The 27678-nt window shown below is 43.8% G+C and overlaps 1 protein-coding gene across 1 annotated transcript in view; it reads right to left on the reverse strand.

Annotated features, from left to right (window-relative positions):
• Positions 1-2589: 2589 nt before the first annotated feature.
• Positions 2590-27678, reverse strand: part of PTEN (phosphatase and tensin homolog) — a 49288-nt gene continuing 24199 nt past the window's right edge. The window contains exons 4-9 of the mRNA XM_005495895.4: positions 26371-26414; positions 21783-22021; positions 16201-16342; positions 14035-14201; positions 6884-7108; positions 2590-5667 (exon numbers count right to left, since the gene is read on the reverse strand). Coding sequence (XP_005495952.1) covers positions 5482-5667; positions 6884-7108; positions 14035-14201; positions 16201-16342; positions 21783-22021; positions 26371-26414 — 1003 coding nt within the window. The 3' untranslated portion in view covers positions 2590-5481. The remainder of the gene's footprint in view (positions 5668-6883; positions 7109-14034; positions 14202-16200; positions 16343-21782; positions 22022-26370; positions 26415-27678) is intronic.

Genomic DNA, 27678 nt, shown 5'->3' on the forward strand with positions numbered 1-27678 from the left:
TTCAGACTAAAGGTTGGTAGACAAAAAGGAAAAAAAAAAAACCACAACAAAACAAATAAAAAAAAAAAAACTAAAAAACCCATGCAGGAAATAAATACCTGTCCTATATTGCAACACAGAGCAGTGGCTGAGAAGTTTGAAAGCACAGAAATGGAAAATGAGAAGAAACACATGGAAAAATGCAAAAAAATAATGAAATACCATCAAAAAGCCCAACTAGGAAAAGTCACAAAGAGCAGAGAGCACAAGGCAAAGAAACAAGTGATGGTTTTTATTTTAGTGGGCCCAGCAGTTCAAAATAAAGGGATTTTCTCTACCTAGCACAGAACTGTGTAGAAAAATAAAAATAAAATAAAATAAATAAATAATTTAAAAAAAAAGAATTAGCAGATGTGGAAAGATGAGGCTTGAGAAGACACCAAAGAATGAGGGTGACAAGAAGCCAAAGAAGAACCAACCAGCGGCAGGAAAAACACTTCAAAATTCTCCTACCAACGACTTTCCTTCCTAAAAGAGTGCAATTTATAGCTCTGCTGCAGCTCAAAAAGAAGACACAATTAATTATTAACCACCTGGAAAGGGACCTGAAGGAGCTGAGCTGCTGCTCCATGGGCTTGGGAAAGCTCAGCAGGCCCTGGAGCAGGAGGGGCTCAGAGGACATGGAAAGCACAGGGATTGTCCTCTGGGCTGGCACCCTGCACCTCCCTGGCCAGCTCTGTCACCACAAGGGTCACAAGAGTGGAAAAAATTGAGCATTTTTGCCTAGAAATCACATTTAGCTCATGGGGGTTGGGCCATGGGACTTTCAGTCAATGGGACAAGAGTGTAAAAGTCAAATAAATGTAATCCTCTGTCCACAGCACTTCTGACTCCAAAGCAGAATCCTTTCACAGAGAGACGTCTGTATTTACAGAAACTCCTCATCATGTTGAACCCTGTTCAAACCACTCTCCTTTGAGCTTCCTGCCCTTCCTCTGCATCTTCCCACCCTAATTTCATTTTTTTTTGGATGCAACCCAAGCTCAGTTGTCAATGTCAACATGCATTGACAGCTCGGGCAGCACCAGGTGCTGAGGTGCCAGCTCTCACCTGTGGGCTCAGCCCCACCTGGCCAACACTGACCCCAAACTTTCCCTGTCCCACCAGAAGTGGAGGTTTTTGGAGATTCTCAGCCAAGTGTGGGCCAAGGGTGGTGTCAGCAGCAGAGGGAAGGAAGGAGGAGTGACAAAAGCCACCTGAAGTCACCTCCCCACCCCTCTCACAGCCCTGCAGGCCCAGGGTAACCCTGGGATCAGGGAACTCCACCTAGGATTGAAATGCCACTAAAATCTGGCTTGGAAGCAGCCAAACAAGCAGAAGAACCCCAGAATCACCTGCTTGACCTGTCCTCAGAGTGGAGTTGATGATCTCAAAGGGCTTTTGCAGGCTCAACAATCCTATGATTCTATAGGGAAAAATGCATCTCCTTGTCAGTGTAAAGCTACCTCAGGAAAAGAATTCTCAGGTGGGAGGGACTCAGGTCTCATTATGCAGATGCAACATCACCTTATTTACAAAGAGAATTTTGAAATAAGTTCTCTTGGAGACTAAACAGAGAATCCCAGAATGGTTTGGGTGGGAAGGGACCTCAAAGCCCATCCAGTCCCAGGGCAGGGTCACTTCCACTGTCCCAGGCTGCTCCAAGGTCCAACATCCAGGCTGGCCTTGGGCACTGCCAGGGATCCAGGGCCTGCCCACCCTGCCAGGGAAGGATTTCTTCCCAGTATCCCTCTGGCAGTGGGAAGCCATTCCCTTTTCCTTGTCATTAGTCCACCTCTCCTGCACCACCACACTGCCCGTGTGGTTTGATGCCCCAGGAGGTGAGGGTTTGATATCCCTGTGAGGGTTTGATATCCCTGCACACATCTGGAGTTCCACTGCTGCCCTGGTCAAACCTCTGGAACACAGCAGCCTTTGGAGCTGCAGCTCCTTCCAATCCCTGGATGCACAAGGAGCACCCTCGGCTCCAAATTCCACAGCTTTACAACGTCTCAGCTGTTTGCCAAGCTCAGAGCACTGCAATAAAACACCCACACAGTGACAAGAATGAGACTTTAATCAGTTTTAAGTGGAGTTTTAACACTAAGAGATAAAGGGTTGTTAAACACAATAACAAACGGACATCTGATTTGTATGAGGCATTATCCTGTACATGTCATACTTGGTTTTTGTGTATTCTCAGTTACACACAGAGCCACTGTTGCACAGCACAATAGTATTTGAAGAGGCTGAATCAGAGTAAGGCTGCTTAACAGACTGATTTTTTTTTTTTCTTTTAGTATCTATATATATATATGCTATATGAAAACAGACTGGAAAATTTGAAGTGGCAGAGAAAGGCAGCTCTGCCAGAACGCTGCAGTTGGAGCCCCTTTTAGTGCACAGTCCCACCCCATCCATCTGCATGCACGACACTTTCCAACAGTATTGAGAAGGTAAACGAGGCACTTCGTGGCAACCACAGGCATCGTTAACATATTGCACACATTTGCTAGCACTAAACATGGAACTTGCACACCAGCATCCTCTTTTTGGATTATTTCAAGGTGGTTTTTGTTTTGTTTTGAATTTGGAAAGTTAATTTCGATGCTGCATGTAAACTCCACTTCAGTTTACAATGTGTGCCCCGGGGAGGAATCTGGAGGCTGATTTTGCACAGCTGCCCTGGAGGAGCTGTGGCAAAGATTTCCACTGGGGCTGCCCAAGCCCAGGGGATGCTTCAGGGCCTTTACAGTTAAGCTCTTACCAAAGTGATGCCTTCAAGTAGTTTCAGACATGTAAGCTCCTGCACATCCCAACAGGCTGAAGCCTACAGTCTGGAAACTCAAGGAAAGATTACCTACAGAATGCAGCTCAAGCTAATTATGAATACTGTCATAAATAAAGTTTTAGTAAGGACTCAAAAACCTTTCAGTCATAGCAATTCTTGTCAACTTCTATGGGGGTGGTAACTGAAATAAAGTATAGGAGAGTATGTATAATATATATTTATATATATAATATATATATATATAATGCCATTTTTCCATTTCCAATGACTACACCATAAAATGTAAGCAAGGCTTCTCAAAGACGTCGTAACATTAAAAAAAAAAAATTAAAAACAAAAAAACCAAAAACCCTCATTCCAACCTTCACATTCCAAAGGAAAAAGAACAGTGCAAAAGCCCATCCTTGCGTCCTGATTCCCGATCCGGCGTCACCGACTGCAGCTGCACCATCCAATCCTGATTATCCAAAGTGGGACACGCAGCACTGCCAAGATCCCAACTCTACCCAAGCAGAGCACTTGGCTTGATTTAAGCACAAGACAACTTTCAACTGTTATAAACCAGACAGGGTGAAAACACGATTGGAAGGGTAAGAGTTAAAATTCCTGTTCCCAAGGGAAAACCACCTCCTGCTCGTCACAATGAGCACTGAACCTTGATCCATTAAAGTCTAATTAAACCTGTGAGTCAGAACGTATTACCAGCTTTGTTAGAAGTTAGAATCATGAATCTGAGGAGCAGAATTGACCAACAGAAACCAGGTAAGAAAAAAAATAATTCTTTAAAAGCCCTTTACACCTCGGTTTACCAATTGCAATTAGTGGAAGTCCTGCCTTGTGTGGTTCAAATTCCAACCATTAATGCTGCTGTGCAGGGCTCTGACAGATCCCATCATCATTCTGGCTGAGAACACAGCTCATGAACTTCCATGTCAGCACCAAGAAGTTAATTAAGCAAGGGAATGTGTGTATACACCCTAAAAAAAGCATCAATTTGGGGTCAGCTGTTCATGGCCCATTCCCATCTGGATGTGCCAGCAGCTGGACTCCTGAGCCACCCAACCATCCACCAGAAGCCAACTTTGAGCCCTACCCTAGGAACAAATAATCCAACACTGCCACTTGGCTTAGAAAAACAATTTGTTGGGTGGGTTGAGAGGGGTTGTTTTTGATAGTAATGCATTTGGGACAAGTTCTGCTTTTTAATCTTCATTTACAGCGTTGAGAATTTACTGCAACACTGGTTTCCCGTCTCTGGTGTGTAATGTCCGTTTTTTAAACATTGCAGGTAATGAGTATTCAAGTAAAATTCCCTAACAGTTAATGACTTTTTTTTTTCTCTTAAAAAAAAAAAAAGTGTGCAAAACTGCAAAACTCATTGTAATAGAATGTGTAAGGTCAAAGGGGTGGAACGGCTGACAGAGGTTTGATTGAATAAATGCATCAGAAATCTTCCAAACAAACACTAACCTGGAGAATCTCCAATGACATTTCCTGTGCACCATTACAAAATCTTTTTATATTCATGAGAGGGAAAAAAAAAATAAAGCTTGCAAGGCAGCACATGAAGTATTCACAGCAGGAATATGATTGAAAAACTACTAATATAAATGTAAGATGTTGACTGATGTTTTTGCACTAAGAGCATCTGACTTTTAGCACTGGCCTTGATTACACAGGAGATGGAGCAGCCATTACAATTCAGAAAAAAATCCCAATAAATCATTGTCTAATTTTGTAACCATTTTGTTTCAAGCTCTTACTTTAGTTGATAGCCTCCACATTTGTATGGTTAAGTCATTGTTGCTGTGTTTCCTTTTGCTGTTTTTTTTTGTTTGTTTTGTTTCTCGTGACCCCAATTCCTTGTCTCCCTTCATAGCGCGGGTCTCGTGGGTGTCGTGAAGGTTCATTCCTGTACCCCTAGACAGAATCACTCTCTCTAGCTGCCTTTTCTAGCACCATTACACTTAAAAAAATGAAAAATGCACAAACAACAAGCAGTGACAGCGGCGACTCCTCACTTATTGTCCCGGATGAATTAGGGCAGCATGCTGAGGAAAGGTGCATGGAACAGCCGGACACGGTACACAGGCCACGCTCCTTTCCGAGCATCACCTTCCAGCCCCCATCCAAAAAACATGCATTAGAATGTAGGAAAAACCTTCTAGAAACATCTCTTAGCCAACTGCAGACTTTTCTGTTGCCACACAAGTGCAAAAAAAGGGGCAGGATGTGAACCTGTAAATTTTTTTTTTCTTTTTTTCTTTTCGGTTTTTGAAACTTCGTTTGGTGACAGAACACAAAAGGAAAAATTCCTACGCATACACATTAGGTCTGTCTCCACTTTTATAAAACTGGAATAAAATGGGAAAGTGCCATGTTTATAGTTCCTAATTGAAGTTTTAATGTCCTTTGACACAAAAAGGTATATACATAAGAGCTACGTAACCTTTCTTTAACCCCCCCGACTGGACAAGTGTCAAACCCTGTAGATTTGTAGGGCAAAACAAGATTGGTCAGGAAAGAATTGTTCCTATAACTGGTAATCTGACACTATGTCCTTTTGCCATTTAGAAAGGTCCTTTTTTTTTTTTCAGTTTATTCAAGTTTGTCTGTCTTCATGTTTTTTTTGTTTTTGTATGGTTCTTTTTTATCTCTGATAAAAAAAATATTCAGACTTTTGTAATCTGCGTATGCTGATCTTCATCAAAAGGTTCATTCTCTGGATCAGAGTCAGTGGTGTCAGAGTATCTATAATGATCAGGTTCATTGTCACTAACATCTGGTGTTACAGAAGTTGAACTGCTAGCCTCTGGATTTGATGGCTCTTCTACTGTTTTTGTGAAAAATAGCTTCACCTGGGGAAGGAAAAAAACAACATTTAAAAAGGGAACCTGGATTTAACTGAGCAATTTTTTAACAGCACAGGTCCTGGCTACCCCGAGTCACACCCCTGCTCCTCTCCCCAGAGAGAGGTCTGCCAGCCTCTCAATTCCACCCTGGCAAAGCAGCAGGGTTTTCCAGCCCAGCTGCAGGAATTGTGTCTGGCTGAGTGCTCAGGTGCTCCTGAGCTGCAGCAGCAGGACAGCCCAGCACACCCTCCTGCCTTCCCCACCCCCAGAGCACCAGAGACTGCAGCAAGAGAGCACAGCAATGAACAAAACCTTCTCTAACAGGTGACTCTTGTGTGGGAAGTCTGATCCAAGCAATACTCCAAGCAGCTGGGACCATTACTTTCAAACGAGCTCTGGCTGATGTTTTATGAGGAAGTCAGAAAATGCTGCAATTCTTACAAATGCCTTTTAATGTTTATAACACTGCTGGCAATGGCTCATACTCCCCAGAGCCAAAGTGCCAGGGTAAGTAAGGCATTCCCAGAATCACAGCTGGGCTTGCAGAGACCTCTGGAGATGACCCAGTCCAGGCCCCTGCCCAGGCACAGGAGCACCTCCAGGTGAGCTTGGGATGAATCCAGAGAGGGAGACTGCACAGCTGCTCCAGGGCTCTGCACACTCATGGAAGGAAGTTGTTCCTCGTGTTGAGGTGGAATTTGTGTTTAATTTATGGCCTTTGCTCCTCACCCTGTCACTGGAGCAGTGACAAACAGAGCCTGGCACCCCCTCTGCCAGCCCCTGGAGATGTCTGTGTGGATTGATGGGATCCCCCTCAGCCCTCCCTGCTCCAGACTGACCAGGCCAGCTCCTCTCCTCATCAGAGAGATGCTGCAGCCCCCAGACCATCCTTGTGGCCCCCTGTGCTTCCCATGGAACAGGCACAGCTGCCAACAGCTCAGGAGCTCAGTGTGCCCAGCCCACAGCTCAGGCAGGGAAGATGGCACCTGATCCCAACCTCTGATGGCTTTGACAAACCTCTGGAACAACCTGAAGACTTCAACCCCAGCCTCTCAACATGCATCAGCTCCCCAAAAAGCAGATAAATGCACAAAGCTCAAAGCTTTGCTAAGTGATGGCAATACCAACAGCTTCTACACAGCAGTTTCACATGGTCCGTCCAAAGGCAAGACAAACAAATCATGCAGCTTTTCAGCTTTGTTCACACATAAAATATACTGACCTTGAAGTTTGGAGAGAAATATCTGTTGGCTTTGTCTTTATTTGCTTTGTCTAGATCGTTTTTTGTTAATGTAAGGATTAAATATTCCTTATCATTATCTGAGCGCTCTGTACTGAAAATACCATCGAGTTCCTGATCTGCAACTAGACTTCCATTTTCTACTTTGTCTGAATTTTCATCCAGTCCTATGAAGAATGTATTTACCCAAAAGTGAAACATTTTGTCCTGGGGGAGGAAGAAGACAGAAAACAAGCTTGTTTTAGTATTCACTAATGGCACGTTAATTAGACTGCTATCAGCATCTGGTCAAAAACAGATTTGGAATATCAGGCAAAACTTGCTTGGACAACAGTGTGGCATTTGTTACATTGCATGCAAAGACATTTTCACCACATCTCCTGGACAGCACACAAAAATCTGCATTCATCAAGCTCAATTTTAACCAATTAAGCTTAGAAGTCACTCATAGAGAGCTGGGCTTAAAACTATCATACCTGCAATAAAAGCAGGTGGTAATAAATTCAATAAACTTAAACTTGTAATCACAAGATTAAATAGATAATAAATAGATTTTTTTTGTTCACACCTTGCCAAGCAATTCCTAAACCCAAGAAATAACCTGTGTGAACCAGCTTAGGTGAGTAATACTGAATCTCCCCTGTAACAGAAAGCTTCTCTTGTTTTTATACAGAAATAGCTACAACTGAGCAAAACCACAAATCAGCAAAGGATTCTTGGGAGCTTTCATGCAGTGAGAGCTTTGCTGAGAGCACTGAGAGCAAGGCAGAGCCAGGGCCTGCTGGCCAGCAGGAAGGTTTCAGGGACAAGCCAAGGCAGCTGAAGGATGTTCAGCTCAAGCAGAACTTGACAGGTGACCCTCAGCAGTTGGAGTCTCCACTCTGCCACAGCCCCAGCTACAAAAAGAGGCAGGACACTCCTGTACCACAGATCCTGAAGCTTTCTGCCAGCCCTGAGCTGCTGTTTGCAAGGTCAGCTCTCCCTGGCACACCAAACTCTGACACTGGCACAAGGCCAGCTCTCCCTGGCACACCAAACCCCTCCCTGACACTGAGCTACCTCCACCTGCTCTTTACACACAAAATCTTCTCTGTGACTCTGATGTGCCTTTTCAGGCTCAAGATCCAAGGTGTAAATGGTCAATTCTTCCCACAAGGGTCAGTATTGCTGCTCAAGCTGCAGGGAAAGGAAGCTATTGCAGAACCTAACATTCCTTGGTATTACACAGAACACAAACTCACTCCTTCTGAGCTAACTCGCATATTTTGGTTTACCAAGGAGCTCTAATTCCAATTTCTTACTGGAAAATTCACATCCTGCCCTATCTTCCCATTCATCTCTGCTGGTAAGGATGCAGGGGGGAAATCAGAGGTGGAACAGAAGTGGTTCCAAGGTGTGTGACACGAGCAGACCTCCTGCTGAAGGCACTTTGGCACCAGCAAAATACCATAGGATTTTCCTGAGCCAATGAAAGAAGGCAGGGAGGAGCTGGACTACTTAACTCACACTCATCCTCCTCAAAAATTTATTTCAACAGGATACTGGGAATTCACAAGTGTCCCTCTCTGCCAAAGGTCAGCCGACTCACTTTCAGTATTTCAGGTAAAGCCTACAAAACCACTTCCAGCTCGTCTGCATTTCTGTAAACACCTGAGAGACCCCAGGACAGAAATTAAAAATCCAGCCAGGAACACTTCTGGTAGCTGAGTTCCCCACTTTCCTTCAGCATTCTGGGAATCAAATCTAGCAAATGAGCTGTTTGGGGAGTCGGAGAGATGTTTCCCGCACAAGCCACCCCAGCTCTGAAGAAGCCTTGCTGGAGCCCTTCCATGGGAGGCAGCAGCTAGCAGGTTCTTGTCAGGCTCTGTTTACACATTTCACACCCTTCCTCTTCCCCAAGAAAAGGCTCAAAAATGCCCTGCCTGGATCTGGGGTTGAGGATGAACATCCTGGCTCCACTCTGCTGATGTCTCTGCCCCAGAGGAAGAAGCAGCAGACAAAATCTGGGTGAAGACCAGCTCAGGGTAGCCCAAGCCAGGTTTCTCCTCACCCACACAGTGAGTCCCTCAGAAAGAACTCCAAGGAGGTGAGGGGTTCACTCCTGCCCAGGTCAAAGCAGAGACAAGCAGCACTTTGCTGCTGAAACCCCTCTGGTGCCACAGGAGAGCCCCTGGGTGGGATCAACGCCAGCAGCAGCAGCAGGCACAGTTCTGTCCTGCCTCACCTTCAGCTCCATGAGTGCAGAACCAGGAGGGATTTATTTGGCACTTCAAGGGCTGGGGGCACTCACAAACCTCTCCCTAGACAGCTTTTAATCTCTGTTCCTTGGGACAAATTTGCAGAGGTCCTCAGGGACTCAAACTAAACACTACAACTCAGCTGAGCTGGTCATTTCTCCTTTTATCTCCCTCCAGCTTTTTAAAACATCAAGTTGTTTTCCTTTCCTTCCCACTGCACAACTTAATTAGCCTAATAAACTGAGTTCATGGGTCTTGGAACATGGCATGGCCACTCAAATTAAGGGAAGACTTGGTCATGTTTTTTGGAATTAGTTCTTAAGGCTGATAAGTGTGTCACGGTTTTCACTGAAGAGCAAATCCATTATTCAAAGTGAGGATTCAGCTGAAGCATCAGGACCCAAGATATTTCATGGGAGACAAGGAGGAAAGATGATGTAATATGGGCCAAAGATAGGAATTTTAAAAATCAAGGCATGAACTGAACTCAGGCTTTATATAGCAAATCAAAATACCAGACCAAGTGCTCACATAACACAAGTTAATGAATAGACTTCTGAAAAAAGTATCAGAGACTGTTTTTCAATGTGTTTTGCTTCACTTCCAGTTACATCACACACATCTGTCTTAAAAAAAAAAATAAACCACAGATGTACTTCTTCCCATAACCAAATCAGTGCCATAAATCTCCAGAGGCTGATTTAATCCCACAGTGCTTGTCCCCACCTCGTGCAGTGTCTCAGACTGACACAGAAACACTCCCCACTCTAGAGCTGCTCTCTGGCTGCAGATTGGGATCCAAATCCAAGATTGAAGCATCAATCAGGAGTTCCCATGTCCTGCTGAGAGTTGAATTTTGCAGAGAGATCCCCAGGCAGTCCCAGTGACTCTGCAGCACCCGCTGAGGGGCTGGGGATGCTCTCCAAGAATGGGATCTTGGTTCAGCCTGTTCCCCTGATGGAACTTCCTGTACCATTCTGCAGATCAACACTGAGTCCTTCTGACATTTTCAGAGTTCATTCCTCAGCGTTTGCTAAACAGCAACTGCCCAAAGTCTTGTTGAACTCTGCAGCAGAACTTATCTCTAGGCTTGAGAGATGAAATGCAACTGCTCAAACAATGCTGTCAGCCCTCCCACGCTGGAGTCTGGGGATAAAACACCACTGCCTCTCACAAATTAAACCCACATCAACATTTCCCTCTCATTTCTACTGGGAGGACTCCCAAAAAAAGGTCTCCTCCAGCCCCAGGCTCTGGAGGCAGCAAGATGAGGAGATTTCTGTATTATTCTTAAACAGGCTCCCATTGAACCGAGTGATCTAAGGATACTCTGAAATACTTTCAGATTATCATGTCAACATCAATAACTGGAAGAAAAAGGCTTTGCAGGGATCCATGGAAGCAAAACCAGAGGAAAAACTACAAAAAAAAACAGCAAAACTACAGCAGCAGTCTGAGATGGAAGAACAGTCAAGCTACAAGAAAAAGTCATGTTCAAAAAAGAAAATCTCCCAAATTACAAACTTCTACCCGTCAGAAATTCATCCACAGTCACAGCACTTGAGCCCCAAGCCATTTTGTTCTCATGTGGGCATGCATTTCATTCTTGAAAGGAAGTAGCTACAGCTCACTGAAGAAACAGTCTGAGGATAAAGTAAACAGCTTGATTAGACAAGAAAAGATCAAGAGCTGGGGACTTCCTAACTGATGCCAGGTGGCAGAAACCATGGAAGGGATGAACTTTTCCAAGGCTGTCAGCCCTGTACCAATGATCCTGTGGCTGAGGTCAGCTCCCAAAAGCCACTGAATTTGCCTAAATTAACTTTTGCCATTAAAAGAAAGGACATATGGATGCTTTAAATCTGACTCTGCAATGTGAGGGGTCTGCAGTCATTCAGGTTTGGTCTGGTTTATGGATAATAATTTTATCCAAAATTGAGGAGGGCCCTCCTCACAGAGAGCTCTGCAGATAATGCTGTGCTTCAAAGGATTGGGAAATCTGGGAGCAAATACAGGTGAGGGAATCTGGGGCCCTTCAGCTGAGATCAGGGTTATCAAACACCAAACCAGAGCAAAGAAGTTTTCTTCATCTCCAGAAATGAGACAAAACCATTCTCCAGCCTGAGGTTCAGAATGGATCAGGAATTACACTTTTAATTGATATTATTAGGTTTTTATTATGCTAAAGTTACAATTCAGACCAGTCAATATGTGATGTCTTTAAGGATTGGGAAATTTGGGAGCAAATAGAGGTGAGGGAATCTGGGGCACTTCAGCTGAGATCAGTGTTATCAAACACCAAACCACAGCCAGGGCAAAGATTTTCTTCTTCACCAGAGGTGAGACACAGCTATTCTCCAGCCTGAGGCTCAGAATGGATGAGGAATTACATTTTTAATTGATATTATTACGTTTTTTATTATGCTAAAGTTACAATTCAGACTGGTCAATATGTGATGTCTTTAAGACTTCTTTAGCTACCTGTAATCTGCTAACAGAAAATCTGTAAAGAACAAGAACCAGTGGCAGGCAACAGACTTACAACTCCACTTTTCATAAATCTGGTTAATAAACTAGGATCTCTGAAAGATAAGGTGCTGTTGCTCCTAATTATGCTGCTCCTCATTAATTAGGTGATCACTGCATAAAGGGATCTTTAAAATTCAGTCTCCTCAGTGGAGGGCCTTCATTTTTGGGTGAAGTTGTGCAGAGAGTTGATGCAGGAAAGGAAGGACAGAGAAATGTGCTCAGTTTGAGCCAAGGGAGGATGCTCTGGCACCAGTGTTCCCTCTGCCCTGTTCTCACCTCACTCACTTTATGCAAGGACCATGTGGAAGGATCAGCTCCTGAGCTTGCAGCAGAGCTAAGGGAGGTGATCTTAGCACAACTGTGGAACATCTCACACCTATTTTCCTCTGTCCTCCATTCATACTGAAAGCTGAGACAATAAGACACTTGATTCAACAGATATTTTAGAGAGATTATCAAGGTGTTTTTTAACTAGGTGATGAAGGAGCAGTTTCCATCTCAGAAAAGTTTGCAGATGTGAAAAGAACCACCTTCACCATTTCTTTGGCTCTACCAGGCCAAAAACACTGAGAAACTGAGCACCTCTGCACTACCTGTAATCCACAGAACCCAAACAGTTTGGGTATTTGATAAGAATAGACAAAAAGGAAAAAAAAAAAAAAACCCAAAAAACAAAAAACCAACCAACCAGCTACTGAGAAATGACAAAGATTCTTCAGAAATGAAACCACAATCTGACTCTGAAATGAAACTCCAGCACAGTAATGCTCCTGCTGTGGTTCTGCGCTTCTAGACACTCCTGAGGACCCAGCTCATACTGCAGAAACTGTGGGTGCTCATGAGGGGCTCCCACAACGCTCTCTCTGCATCTCAGTGCTCTCTCCAGGGGTAAAACAAATTTTTAAAACAAATCTCCAGGGGTAAAACAAATTTTTAAAACAAATCTCTAGGGGTAAAACAAACTTGAAAACAAATCTCCAGGGGTAAAACAAAACAGCAGCTTGTTCCTGGGGCTGCAGAGCCAAGATGCTGAGGTGCACACTGGTACTGCAGGGATGGGCAGGGCAGCACAGCCCTTCCATCAGCTCTGGCTGCACTCCATGTGTTACTGGACATGGCAAAGAACAACAAACTCACAGCTCAGATAGGAGAGAGCAGATAAATGTGTGAGATGTTGGGGCTTTGCCTCAGCTCCCCCCTGCATCCCTCATGCTCAGCCCACAGTGCTGATCTGGGTGCTCCTGCAGAAGCCTCTTCTCAGAGCTGCCTGCTTGCATGTCAATAAGCTCAGCTTTGAAATTGAATTTCTACATTTAAAATGCTTTTACTGCACAGAACTGCACTGAGCAACTAAAACATCTCCTCAAACAGGCAGAGAAGGAAAACAGGGCCACTAAGAACTGTCCAGAAACTTGTGCAGACAGCAGCACCTGAATTAAACCTGTTCACACAAGCAAGCCCACACAACAGTGTGCACGTTCACTCACTCACACTGAGCTACAACCTGTGTGCACAGCTCTAAGTGATGTTACCTCATAATTTCACTTCTCCTGATCCACTTGAGCATTTCTTCCTTTTAGGAATTCACTCACTGAATGCTCTGAAGTTTTCTGACCCCCACTCAACAGTGATGAGGAGTTTTAAACAGTAAATATCAAGGTAGCCTTTAATCAGCACGGTCTCATCCTCAGCTTTCACTCTGGTAGATCCAAAGTGGCTCCACAAGCACCAGAACTTCAAGAATTGAGCTTTAAGAACTGGCTGACTTTGGTTTCAATATAAATCCTAGGTTAACTTTTTTTTTTTTCCACAACTGAGACCCTAATAAAACCCTCAGCTCAGAGGGAATTCTCTAAGCCTCTCATGTCAAGGCACTGCAGCTGGGAACAGAGAGGTGGTGAAGAGATTGCAGAGATACTTTTACAAAGTGCGTGGGAACTCAATTATCTCAGAAATTCAGCTAAATTTGACAGATGGGTACAAATCAGCCAAGAGCACAGACAGGATCTTCTGTGCCTGCTCAAACCTCAGGAAAATTTAGTGAAGAAAACAGCTGGAGTTAACTTGCTCAGTATGCAAGTCTATTTTTAGAAGGTGAATGTTTCTTCCTCAATTAGATTACTCACTACTACCCAAAAGACTGCAATACAGACCTCAGGATCATTTTTACCCAACCTTTGTACTTAATCTCACAACTCCATAAACATCCAACTTTCATTTTGTGGTCCATTGGCTCCTTGGGAAAACCAGACATCAAAGAATTAAATGTCATGATTACACATCCCTGAAAAATAACCAACATCCCAACCCCCCAAGAATCAGGGGCTGGCTTGACAACATTTTTCAGTAAAAAGCAAAGAAACCAACCTTTTTCAACATCTTGTTCTGTTTGTGGAAAAATTCCACTTTGATATCACCACATACGGGCAGAGGTTGAGGGAATTCAAAGTACATGTACTTGTCTTCACGTCGTGAGGGTCCTGAAGGGGAGGTGAATATCTTTACCTTGAGCTGGTACACCACAAACTGAGGATCTGTGGGACAAAACACAGTGGCACTTGGTGAGAAAAACCTCCAAAATGGCAAAAAACCCCCACAATATTGGTAGCAGAAATAAAATCGTGAGTTGTGATGTTTTCAAAGTTTGCTAAATTTCTCTTAAGGGTTTGACACCACAGGGGATCAAACTTTGCCAGATGCTACTGGAAACAGCCTTGAGACTTCTGTCCTTCATGGCAATACTTTCAGGCCACCAGGGAGTTCCTAAAATGTTATTTCTTTTTAATAGAACGACTGTAAAATGTGAATTACTTGACTGTTCCTTGCATTTCCCCCTCCTCTCTGTTACACAGACCAAAGTGAGAGGTTTTATTCTCTCATCTCTTCTTCCAGATGTTGGCTGGTCATGTCAGCACAAACTGACTCTACTCTTACACAAATAAAGTAAAACAAGGACAAAACTGAACTGAAAACCAATCAGAAGAGCCTAAGCTGGTCCTGTAAATCACCAGCACTCGAGCAGTGCCAGCCATGGCATCACTTCCCCAATTAAATCTGCAGGGGTAACACTGAAATTAAATAAAAGGGGGTTTTGGTCCAGTTTAGGAAGAGGTGCTTTGGAAATGGTCAGGTCAGACACAGCTCTGTAGAAAGGGCCAGTGATGAAACCATTACTGGCTCAGAGAATCCCAGGGTGGTTTGGGTTGGAAGGGACCTTAAATCCCATCCATTCCCACCCCTGCCATGGCAGGGACACCTTCCACTGTCCCAGGCTGCTCCAAGCCCCAAAGTCCTGGCCTTGGGCACTGCCAGGGGCAGACTGAAAGTTACCAGGTTGGTAAAATTACTGCCAACACAGCTAAAGACAAAACACCATCGATTTCACACTCTGAAAAATCACTGGGAACTCCACAGAAACTTAAAATATTGCAGCATAAAACTGCTGAGCTTTGCAGTTATTTATCTTCTCAGGTGCTTGGGCAATCTGTTGTCTGTCCCAACATCCTCCCATGGACACACAAGCCAGCACTCACTTGAGCAGTTCAGCCTCAAAAATACAGCCCAGTTCATCCAAAACATGAAATAAGTGGTAATTGCAGAAATCTGTGACCTCCACACAGGGATTTTGGCAGAGGTTCCTCCCTCCCTCCTCCTGTACGGGCTGACAAGCTGCCCCATTGTTTCTTGTGTGTGTTACATGTTCAGGTACTGTCTCACAACAATATTAACAGGGCAATTTTAATCAAAGCCACAGGAGGCACTGGAATTAATTACACATTGCTGTAATCCCCAAAGCAAAACCAGCAGAATTTTTCCACCACCAAAATCCAAGCACGCAACACAAGGCAGTCACTGCCCTGTAACACAGCAGAATTTGTTTTTGTATTTCAAAACTTCACCAAATCTGCTGTTCCTCACTAACACAGTGTATCAGCAGATGAGATTAATCATTTACAGGTGTATTAATGCTTTAGAAAGCTCCACAGAAAGCAAAGTTTATTCCAGAGTTAATTAGGTATTTACCCAGTTGAACTGATTCATTTATTTTTTTTTTCTTTTTTGAACATCATGGGAAGAATGATGTTGCTGCATTGGAAGCCAACATGCCATTAGGCAAATGTTTTGCAGCAATTCATGTTTCCCAAGAGTTGCTGTGTTAAAAAAAAAATAAAAAAGGAGGTTTTTCATAAAAGTGAGGAACAAATACCCAAATATACATAAAATGGTGGAGTGGATGCAGCACTCAGTTGGGTGACAAGGTGAGGACTGGGCACAGGCTGCACTCAATCTTGGAGATATTTTCCAGATGGAATCATTTATTTGCAAACTATTAACACACTTGCATGTAGTAAAATAGTCATGAGTGCTTCACAACCTACACCTGGGAGATCCCAGAGCAAACAAAACCAGCAGATTTTGCATTGTGAGGTGCTCCCATGTGATTTCCTCCAAGATGTGCAGCTCTGGGTGCCACCACCCCATCCCAAATGCCAGCAGGCTCCCTGGCAGAGGTGAGGGGCTGCTGGTACTTACTGCAAGTTCCGCTGCTGAACATGGGAATTGTTTCAAACATCATCTTGTGGAACAGCAGTGCCACTGGTCTGTAATCCAGGTGATTCTTTAACAGGTAGCTATAGTAGTACACGTAGCGTCTCTGACTGGGAATTGTCACTCCCTAAACAGAGGGAAAACAAGGGTTAAAACCTTGGAGCTGCATCACTCAGGGGTTCCTGCCCATCACCTCCAGCCCAAAGAGCTTTTTTGGGGATGGGGAGCAAAAAATGTTTAACAAGAGGTGCTTTGAACATTCTCTGAGCAGCACCCAGAGTAGGGCACTGCTCTGCCACCTACTCAGGGCATGGAGCCACCAGGAAAGGCTGAGGGAATTGGGATCCTTCAGACCAAAGAGAGGCTTTGGGGTGACCAAATTGTGGCCTTGTAGGACCTGGAGGGGCTGCAGGAAACATGGAGAGAGAACCTGGACAAGGGGGAATGGCTTCTCACTGCTAGAGGGGATATTGGGAAGAAATCCTTCCCTGGGAAGGTGGTGAGGCTCTGGGTGCCCAGAGAAGCTGTGGCAGCCGCTGGATGTGTCCAAGGCCAGCCTGGGATAGTGGAAGGTGTCCCTGACATGGCAGGAGTGCTGGAACAACCTGGTTGCTGCTCATCACCTCCAGCCCAAGGAGCAGCTCAGTCAGTGCTGAGCAGCACCCAGAGCAGGGCTCAGGGCATGGAGCACCTCTGCCACCAGGAAAGGCTGAGGGAATTGGGATCCTTCAGCCCAAAGAGGGGCTTTGGGGTGACCAAATTGTGGCCTTGCAGTGCCTGGAGGAGCTACAGGAAATATGGAAAAGGAACCTGGAGTGACAAGGACAAAGGGGAATGGCTTCCCACTGCCAGAGGAGATATTGGGAAGAAATCCTTCCCTAGGAAGGTGGTGAGGCTCTGGCTCAGGGTGCCAGAGAAGCTGTGGCAGCCCCTGGAAGTGCCCAATATGGGATGTCCCTGGCATGGCAGGAGAGCTGGAACAACCCTCTAAAGTCCCTTCCAACCCAAACCCTGCTGTGATTCTGTGCTCTCCCAACACCCATGTCCAGCAATGAAGCAAAGAATGCAGATTTTTCTCATTTCTTAAAAACAAACACCACAGACAGCCTGAGGGTCATGTCAAAAATAGGCTCGTGCTGCTGCTTTTTTGGGGATGGAGAGCAAAAAATGTTTAACAAGAGGTGCCTTCAACATATTTAAACTTTAAAGCATCACTACATTTAGGAATTCTAAAATTTGCCACTACAGGAATTACATTTTGACAGCACTTTATGTCAATTTTTGCTAATATCACTGTACTCAAGCCTGGTGCTGCCTTCTCTTTACAAAATATCCTGGAATATTTTCCCAAAAATGTGGAAAGTTTCACTAAAACAGGCCCAACAGCCCAAAGTGTTCAAACCATGAGGTAAACATTTGCCTTGAGAGCATAAAACCTAAGAATGTTTTTATTACTGATTTTAAATCAGCTCAAAGCTTCAAATAAGGGAAAATTTTCAAAGCTTTTAGAGCCAATACTTTCAAGTAAAATTAATAGAGATGAAAAATTGTTTCATTTCCCAGAAAATGCATTACATGGTCTAGAACAACCTGTAACTGCAGATTTGCAACAGCATCAGTAAGGAATCTTTCTGATTAAACCTGAATGTGGAATTGGAATAAACTGGAGATAAACAAAGATTTTTCATACACAAATCTGGCAGCATTTGGAGACACAACCTAGACCTCATATTCCTATAAACTTTTAGTTTCACCTCACAACAGCCAGCAGCTAAGAGTGCTTTTAATTTACTAAATATCTATTATGCACACATGAAAATAGCCACTTCCTGCCATTTGTTTTTTAATGTTGATTATTATGTCTCCTTATCACTTGAGCTGCTTCTAAACTACACAAAAGCCTTTCCCTGCAGCACTTGCACAATGACCTTCCCAAGCAGCCTTGTACAGTGGCTGCTTTTGGCTCACATGTCCCCAGTGCTTATCACACCCACTCCTTAAGGGAGCTCCAAAGTTCTCCTTCCTGGGATCTGAGCAAATGCCAGCCCCAGCAGGGCTGCCCAGGCTGCCAGGAAAGCACAGAGGTGAGGAGAACACATTCCTGCCTGTCCAGAGCTTCCTCAGGCCACAATGGATGTGTCCTAAGGAAAAACCCCAGCACAAGCAAGGCTGGGACCAGAACAACTTTCACACTGAGAGTCCAAAGCACAGCAAAGCCACTTCTTGTCCAACAGCCCTGCAGCCACAGTTTGACTCCTTGGAGACACAGCTTTACATCCTGAGACCCTAAAAGCAGTCCCACTGAGGCAGAACTCTGAGTTCTCCATTTCCAAAGGTCTGAATTCCAAGCAGAACACTTTCCTAACAAGCTAACAATATTCCATGGGGTGCAATCCAGCAGCACTCACTTTTACTCCAGAAAAAGAAGGACAGGGAAGTAGTTCAAGCTTGTATTTCCCATCTATCACCACAATTTTTAAGTGGAAGTGAGATAAACTCCTCTGGTCCCTAGGCAAGAGCTTCCCAAACACTGTCAGGTTCTCCTCTCAGTGTAACACAGGCAGGACTGTGAAGAACAAATATTTTGGAAACAATATTCCCTTTAGGACACAGCCTGCTGTGAGGGTGAAGCTGCAGCCTCAGAGCAGCAGGTTTGGCACCTGAGCATGCCCCCAAGCAGACACCACAAGTGATGAGCCCTGACACCAGACATGGGAACTCTGCCCTGCTCACAGGGTCATTCTGAGGCTTCCTCACACAAACTAATTGGGTTTCACTTCCTCTTCTCTTACAGCAACACCACAGAAACACAGCATGCTCTGGGCTGAAAGGGACTTAAAGTGTCACACCATGGGCAGGGACACCTTGCACTGTGCCAGATGGCTCCAAACCCCAATACTCAACCTGGCCTTGGGCACTGCCAGAGATCCATGGGCAGCCACAGCTGCTCTGGGCACTCCCAACCCTCTCAGGGCAGAATTCCTTCCCAATATCCCATCTGAATATCCCAGCATGCAGCCATTCCCCTTGTCCTGTTCTCCAGGCCCTTGTACAGAGTCTCTCTCCATCTTTTTCTTGTCAGCTCCTTCAGGTGCTGAAAGGCCACAGCCAGGTCACCCCAAGGCTCCCCTTCTCCAGGCTGAAGAACTCCAATTCTCTCAGCCTTTCCCCGTATGAGAACTCTTAGGAGCCATCCTTGAAAATAAAACTCCATGGTGCTCAAAGAATGCTCCTGAGTGGATCATCTCTGATCCCTCTCCACTGAGCTTCTTTCCAAGCCTAATCCTCGCCACAAAACCCTCCAAGGCAGAAGCAGGAATGAATAAAGACCTTCTCCAGCTGTGGGAAGGTAAGCTGCCAGCCTTTGTCACCACAGTAGTGTCATATCTACCATATGAAAAAAGTGGGATAAACTAATCACTTCAAACAGCAGCAGCTTCTTTAGAAGATTTTTGGGGGTTTACTTCTTCCAAATATTGGTCTTTATCCCATTTCAGCAAAACCTTTGTCTCCTTTGGTTCACAAGGAAAATAAAAGTCACTCTTGTTCTAGAGTGGCGGAGCCAGACAGACACAACCATGCAGCCCACACTTCCTAATCTTCACCACTCCCTTCTTCTGACTAAGCTCCCCCCACTACAAAGAGTTTCAGAAGCCAAAAGAGGCAGCTTGCAGAGGAAATAAAATACCCCACGAGAGGGTTTGCTCAGAGACAGCCTGGGCTCTGCCATGTCTTGTTGCTCAGCACAAAACCAGCAACTCTGAGCCTCACTCCACCAACTCTCACTTGATGGTGCAAAGGCCTCCCTGGAGCTGCTTTTCCCAGCAGGCACTTGGGAAAATCTGGCTCCAGAAGCACTCAGGGCTGTGCTCTTGACCAATTAGTCACACTTCCTCTTGCAATTACACTCACACTTCCTGCCAGCACAGCAGCACTCTGCTCTGAGCTTCACTGGCAGCAGGGATTGGAGCTGAGCTGCTCTCAGCAGCTACAGGTGCAAAGCTGTCCTTGCTTTAAACCAAGAAAATCTGTCCTTATTAAAGCCAGTTTTCCTTTATCATAGCTATGTTGGCCCAAAAAGAAAGCAAAAAGGCATTTGCTTGTGCCTTTGTGGAAACAGCTCTTTTGATGCCTCATTGACTTTGAATTGAGGAAGTCAGTTCTACAAAGGTGTGGTGAAATATCAAATCAGAGAGCAGCACTTGACATATAACACTGAAATATGGGCCACAAGGGAAGGAAAGGCTCCAGAAACCTGCCCTGCAATACCTGTTTATAAACACTGCTGAAGGATTATGTGAATCACATGCTGCCCACTGGCCACAGCAAGATAACCAAGCTCAAGTGGAGCTGGGAAGGGAAAAAATTCAACTCTTGCAGTAGAGACACTGAAACCAAAACAAGCTGCTGGTTACAGACAGTATTTACAGTCAGGTAAACAAGGCTCTCCCTGCTCCTGTTCACTGAGCTCTCCCCTCCCCTCCAAGATGCCCTGGGGTACTGACAAACACCCAACCTGCAGAAATACAACCTTCTTTTCACGAAGGGAAACTGAGGCACGGCATTTCACTGTGTATTTGGTCAGTTCTATAGTTTTCAAGCTGCATTATCCAGCTCTGGAGAGAACCCTTATCAGCAGGAATAATCTACTCTGTTTATTCAGCACACTGCTCATTCCTAGCCTTTCTCATGCACTTTTACCAAAAACCACAAAGTTTTGATAGGAAACCTTGATCTTGACACCACAACCAGCTCAGCACATGGAATAACATCTCCACCTTGTCAGCACAGCAGACTGAGGAGTTTTACTCCTTCCAATCAATTAACAGCCATACTCTAAAATTCTTTATGTGACATTTATGCTCTCAAGAGCCTTCAGACACGAAGCTCTTCTTATTGGAGGCCAACACACTGAAATGAATACTTTGTGTAAATACTGCAGGAAATCTGTGCTTGAGGAGGTTGGAACTGGCCTGCAGGGATGATCCCCCTGGGATGCTCAACACATTCAGGGAAATAATGGAAGATGAGCAGGGAAACTTGCTAAAATCACCTTAAAAGTGACATCTTATCATCTTTGGAGAAGATTTCAAATAAGGAGGTTAAATTCTCATTAATGAGGCCAGAAAGGTCCTTAACTACCCTTTACAGACAAGGGGCATCCAACAGTGATAGGATATTCCCCTATGCACCTCCAAATCCCACCACAGCAGTTAAGGGAACCTGAGGAGATGAACAACTCATCCATTCAGGCAAAATTCAGCTGGAACAATCCTCTCATTTGGGCTGAAAATGCTGAATGAGAAAGTTCACTGCCCCTCTGTTCTTTCAGCAAAACAATGCTGAAAAAGCCATTTAAAATCAACTGTCCAGGTCTTCTTGGACAGGACATGATAAAATCAGATTTAATGTTGAGACTAAAGCTTTTCACTTCCAACTGCACTGATGCAATCCTACTGGAGCTAAATCAGACAACACAACCTAAAGGGTTTGAACATCAAATACATCTCAGGGAGGAAAAAGCAGCAAGTTTTAGGCAGAGGGACAGAAGAACAGCAACAACTCACCTTCTTGTCTCTGGTCCTTACTTCCCCATAGAAATCTAGGGCTTCTTGGGCCCTTAAAAACTTGCCTCGATGCAACAAATAAGCACAAATCATGACACCAGTTCGTCCCTTTCCAGCTTTACAGTGGATTGCTGCCACATGATTGTCATCTTCACTTAGCCACTGGTCAAGATCTTCACAAAAAGGTTTGATGAGCTCCAGCTGTGGTGGGTTATGGTCTTCAAAAGGGTACTGTGCAACTGCAGGGAGAAGGAGGAGTTCATCAGAACCTCAAAAGGCAAAGCAAGCTCAGGTCACCTTTGAATAACTGAATTTTTACATGCTCGTCACAATCACCCCTCCCCTCATCTCACATACTGATATTTATTTTTAATTCCAGTATTATTCAGTGTATCATAAGCAGATATTTCTCCATTCATCCTGCTCCATGGAGCAACTGTTTCACACCTCTATAAAGTTGAGCTGCACAGGTTCTGGAACATGAATTTTCCAGAATTTAAGAGTGTGCTGGCACACAGAATAACCTTGTGAAAAGCCATTACTCCAGCAATAATTAAACTACCTGCTGAGAGAGAACAAGGCCAGGCCTCAGTCACTGAGCAGACAACAGGATCTTTGCTGAAAAATTACTGAACATGGCTGGGTCTACATTGGGAATAAAGTCTCAGAATCTGCTCAAAACAAAAACCTGCCATTTCCATACTTCAAAAATGGTAATTGGGAGAGAAATCTCAGGTAAGGCACTGGCAGTGCTTATGGGTTTAGAATCAAAGCACTGAACAATGCTGTCCTTTCTGATACGGGTGTACTCACACACATTTTTCCATCTAGGGATGAAAAGAATTTCCAGTGATGCAGGAAATGCAAGGAAACTCAAGAGAACTAAAAATAAGCACTAAAAGCAGAGAGAAGCACCCAAACTTCTCCCACCTCAGATGAGATGAGGGACAATATCACCCTGAGCAGCAGAACTACCCACAATGTTCTGGTCTCAGCACAACAGCACTTGATGAAGTGCACCCCAATTCTCCACCTGCAGCCTTGGCATCTTACAAACACAACTCTGCTACACTTCAAAATTCTCAGCTAGAAACCCCATTTCCTTTTCTGGGCTAAAAATGAATGCATTTCATTCTTCTGGCAAGTGTCTGCAGTGGTTTCGTAAGCAGCACTCTGTAGTCACACATGCAGGGCTCCTTTTGATGAATCCCCAAGGACTCCAAGAGCACAAGTGAGGGATGAAGTTATGGAACTGCTGAAGGACTGCAGGACAAGCACACAACATTTTGGTTTTCAGACTGGCCCCTTCATCTCCCAGAATAAATGGGGAAGCTGAGAAATAATCTTTGCTAAAGAGGCAACACAAGTTCACAAACATGAACACACAAACTCTTCCACATGGAAGATCCAAAGGCTCCCCAAACAATCCCCAAAGCTTTATGTGAAATTCAAGATGGAATTTATTTAGAAATCTCTAAGAAAAGAAGCTGCAAAAATGATTCAAATTTGTGTGTACAGCTTTGAGTTTATCACAGCTACAGCCAGCAAGGTTCCCATGAAAAGGGGAATGAAAAAGTCCTGAAAGAACAGTCTGAAAACTCCCAAGCAGTCACAGGATACTGAAGATGCTCTCAAAGATTTGGAATCAAAGGCCAAACTTGTGATAATTTCTTCAAAGCTGGAGTGAGAAGATGAAATGGGTGCCCTGGGATGGTGTGCAAGGATTAAGAGGAAGGAAATATTAAGTCTTGAGCAGGGCCTTGAGAAGGTGCAGCTCCTCCATGGATTTTGATTCCTTACAATGGAGAATAATCCTGCTTGCCCTCTCCCAGCCCCTACACATTGCAAGAAAAATCCCATAGCACATAGAAGAGTTTAAAAAAAGAAAATCTGTGGCAAAGCAGAAGACAATTCCAGTGAGGAAGGATTTCAGAAACTGCAAAAACCAAGGACACAAAGCTACTTCCCAAAGAAGATGAAGAGCTTTCAGTGTTTGGGGTTTAATGTGATGCAAGATCATCCTGGGTGAATAATGAACTATTCTGGTGTTTCATGCTCAGTACAATCACAAGTTCCCTTTGCAGTCAGTTCACTTCAGGAGATTTTCAAGTACAACTTTTGTTCCTCTGCTTAGGGAAGTCCTGAGTCACCAATTTGGTTATCTGAGGTTAACTAATTCGAGGATGAGAATGAAAAACAGCATGTCTTGTGCAGAGGAGCTGTGAAAGGTGCTGTCACAAGCAGCATTTGGGGCTGGGATTGACAGCAAAGGGAGCTGAGCACCCCCGTATCAGAAAGCAGAAATTCAAACAAACATATGCTGTGGCCATATTAGAACATGTCCTCTTCTCTTCTTCCCCAAAGCACTGCTCCAGCAGATCCTAAAATATTTTTTTCCTTGCTGGTGAGTGTGGAGTGAGGGTTCTGGGCACTGTCATTCAACATCCTGAGAGCAAATCAGAAGTGCTGATGACTTCAACAAGACAATTTCAGCCCTTCTATATTCAGCCATGAAAGCAGCCAATTCCATTCTGGTCACGTTCTAAACCCTCTTTCATAATTAGCTGGATGGTTTAAAATAATAATAATGAAAAATAGAAGTTGAGCCATTGCTATGATGCAGAAGAAGCCCAGAATTTGTTCATCTCCTACGATTCTGTAGGCACAAGGACTCCTCATCTCCCCTCATCTGAAGGAATTACAACTTGTGAGCAAGAAATGCTCCTCTGCCCAAAGGACAAAGGTAAATCTGCATTTATTTATTACCTGGAGAGGTAATTCTGACACAAAACTACATCAAATCAAGGTCAGAGCACCCCTGAAAGATTCTCCACTGCTTTTGGCAGCTCTGCAGTGTCTAAGACCCAACTCAACCCTAAGAGACATCACATGGGAATTAAATTATTTTTATTTTAACATCTGCAAGTTCTGCCAGATCTTCCCAAAGTTGCTTTATACACACAGATAATGGTTTACATGTTCTCAATTTCCATCCTTCATAAAAAACAGACTCCTCTGAGCCTCACACATCAATTGTGCAAGGAATTTGTGCTTTAAATTGTGCAAGGAATTTGTGCTTCAAATGAAAATTGTACAAGGAATTTGTGCTTCAAATGAAAATTGTGAAGGAATTTGTGCTTTAAATTGTACAAGGAATTTGTGCTTCACACATAAATTGTGCAAGGAATTTGTGCTTCAAATGAAAATTGTGCAAGGAATTTGTGCTTTAAATTGTGCAAGGAATTTGTGCTTCACATGAAAATTGTGCAAGGAATTTGTGCTTCAAATGAAAACTGTGCAAGGAATTTGTGCTTTAAATTGTGCTAGGAATTTGTGCTTCAAATGAAAACTGTGCAAGGAATTTGTGCTTCAAATGAAAACTGTGCAAGGAATTTGTGCTTTAAATTGTACAAGGAATTTGTGCTTCACATGAAAATTGTGAAGGAATTTGTGCTTTAAATTGTGCAAGGAATTTGTGCTTCAAGTGAAAATTGTGAAGGAATTTGTGCTTTAAATTGTACAAGGAATTTGTGCTTCACGTGAAAATTGTGAAGGAATTTGTGCTTTAAATTGTGCAAGGAATTTGTGCTTCAAGTGAAAATTGTGAAGGAATTTGTGCTTTAAATTGTGCAAGGAATTTGTGCTTCAAATGAAAATTGTACAAGGAATTTATGCTTTAAATTGTACAAGGAATTTGTGCTTCAAATGAAAATTGTACAAGGAATTTATGCTTTAAATTGTACAAGGAATTTGTGCTTCAGATTGTACAAGGAATTTGTGCTTCAAATGAAAATTGTACAAGGAATTTATGCTTTAAATTGTACAAGGAATTTGTGCTTCAAATGAAAATTGTACAAGGAATTTATGCTTTAAATTGTACAAGGAATTCGTGCTCTAAATTGTACAAGGAATTTCTGCTTCACATGAATACTGTGCAAGGAATTTGTACTTCACACATCAATTGTGCAAGGAATTTGATCTTCAAATGAAAATTGTACAAGGAATTTGTGCTTCAAATGAAAACTGTACAAGAAATTTCTACCTCACACTAAAATTGTGCAAGCAATTTGTGCTTCACACATAAATTGTACAAGGAATTTGTGCTTCACATGTCAATTGTGCAAGAAATTTGTGCTTCAAGTGTAAAATTGTACAAGGAATTTCTATTTCACCTGTCAATTGTACAAGGAATTTGTGCTTCACATGTCAATTGTACAAGGGATTTCTACTTCACAAGTATATTGTACAAAGAATTTGTGCCTCACATGTAAATTGTACAAGGAATTTGTGCTTCACACAAGAATTGTACAAGGAATTTGTATTTCACTGAACTGGAACTTCTGTGCAACCCATTCTGCAGAATTTTTTTTTTGCAACTGTAGACTTTTTATTAGATTTTGATCTTTAACTGTCAGGAGCACACTTTTTTGAAAGCACCAAGAATATAGCAAATTTTTTCCAATGACTCAAAGCAATCTGACATCATTCCTTGTGCCCAAATCTCCTCCATGATTATTCATCAGCTCCTCCTTTAGGCCTCCATTCAGTGAGGTTTCAAGAGAACACACATCAGGCAGTAAAATCTTACCTCTGCAGTTAAATTTGGCCGTGTCATAATGTCTTTCAGCACATCTGAAAAAGAAAAATAGACAAGAGTTCAAGACAAGTCTCTGAGGAAAAATCCTGGAAAAACATGCATGCCCATCACCTTTATGATTTAAAATTAGAAGTTACACACAGAAAAATTAAAAAATAAATGTTTTGCAGCAGATTGCTTGTTAAAAAGTGAATTATTTTACTGAAAGATAAATATTTACCCCCTGGTAATTGTAGTGCATGGTTATGTTTTAGTCAGTGTGACTCAACTGATGCAAGTTTGAGTTGAGTGTGCACCTTCTAACCCTGACATGAGCAGCTTTGTGCTGCCACACACCTGGAGAGCAGAGCTGGGACCCTCATGCAGGGATGCTGAGCCCAAACACAGCTCAGGGTGCCTCAGCAGCAGTGTGGCTGCTCAGAGCAATGGGGATCACAAGGATATCCACATGAATATTGGCAGAGATCACCTGGATCAAGCAGAGATTGTGGCACTGCTGTCACGGGCATGGATTCCTGAATTTAAGTCACCCCTGAAGGCCAGGCAGCAGTTCCCCCTCAGACTGGGAAATGGCACATTGAGGGATTAAAAAATAGTTTTGTTGATATCAATACACAGGCAATGGTTGGACACAACCCTGGCTCAGCTGCACTGAATTTGGGGGTATTTGCAGCACATTTCTGAAGGCTCTCCCCACTCAGAGACCCTCTAGAGCCAGACAAAACCACACTGGGTTTGCTTTTCCAGGGATAAACAGCAGTGATGAGACACAAATCCCTCCTAAAGCAGCCAAATCAGCACCCAAAGAACAACCAGATCAGATTTTGGGATAAGGGGGAAGAAAGAAAGAGTGGATGGATACCCTCCAGAATTTCCCCTGGAGCTGCTCCCTGCAGGGAAAATGATGTGAGTGGAAGTTGAGAAAGGAAAAGTGACAACAATCCTGCCAAGAGCAGCAGGGATGGGGAGCTGAGCTGGAGAATGGCATCCCTGCCCACAGCAGGGAGAAGGGACAAGATGGTGTTGAAGGTTCTTCCAACCCAAGCCATGCTGGGATTCTATGCAAGAGCTGAAAACACAAGTGCTGCAGTGATTTCAGCACACAAATCCCACCTGGATACTCAGCTCTGACACAGCCTGTGCTCTTCCCAGGATTATTCCAATTCCCACAGCAATTCCAGGACTGCCATGAACTCATCTCTCAGCCACATGGAGCTGAGCTGACACTTTCACACACACAAACCTTTGGGCTGCTCCTTGTGTGGCTGTAACTGGAGCTCCCTGAGCTCTGCTTGGGCT

Source organism: Zonotrichia albicollis, chromosome 7 (assembly GCF_047830755.1).
Source record: "Zonotrichia albicollis isolate bZonAlb1 chromosome 7, bZonAlb1.hap1, whole genome shotgun sequence".
Classification (NCBI taxonomy): Eukaryota; Metazoa; Chordata; class Aves; order Passeriformes; family Passerellidae; genus Zonotrichia; species Zonotrichia albicollis.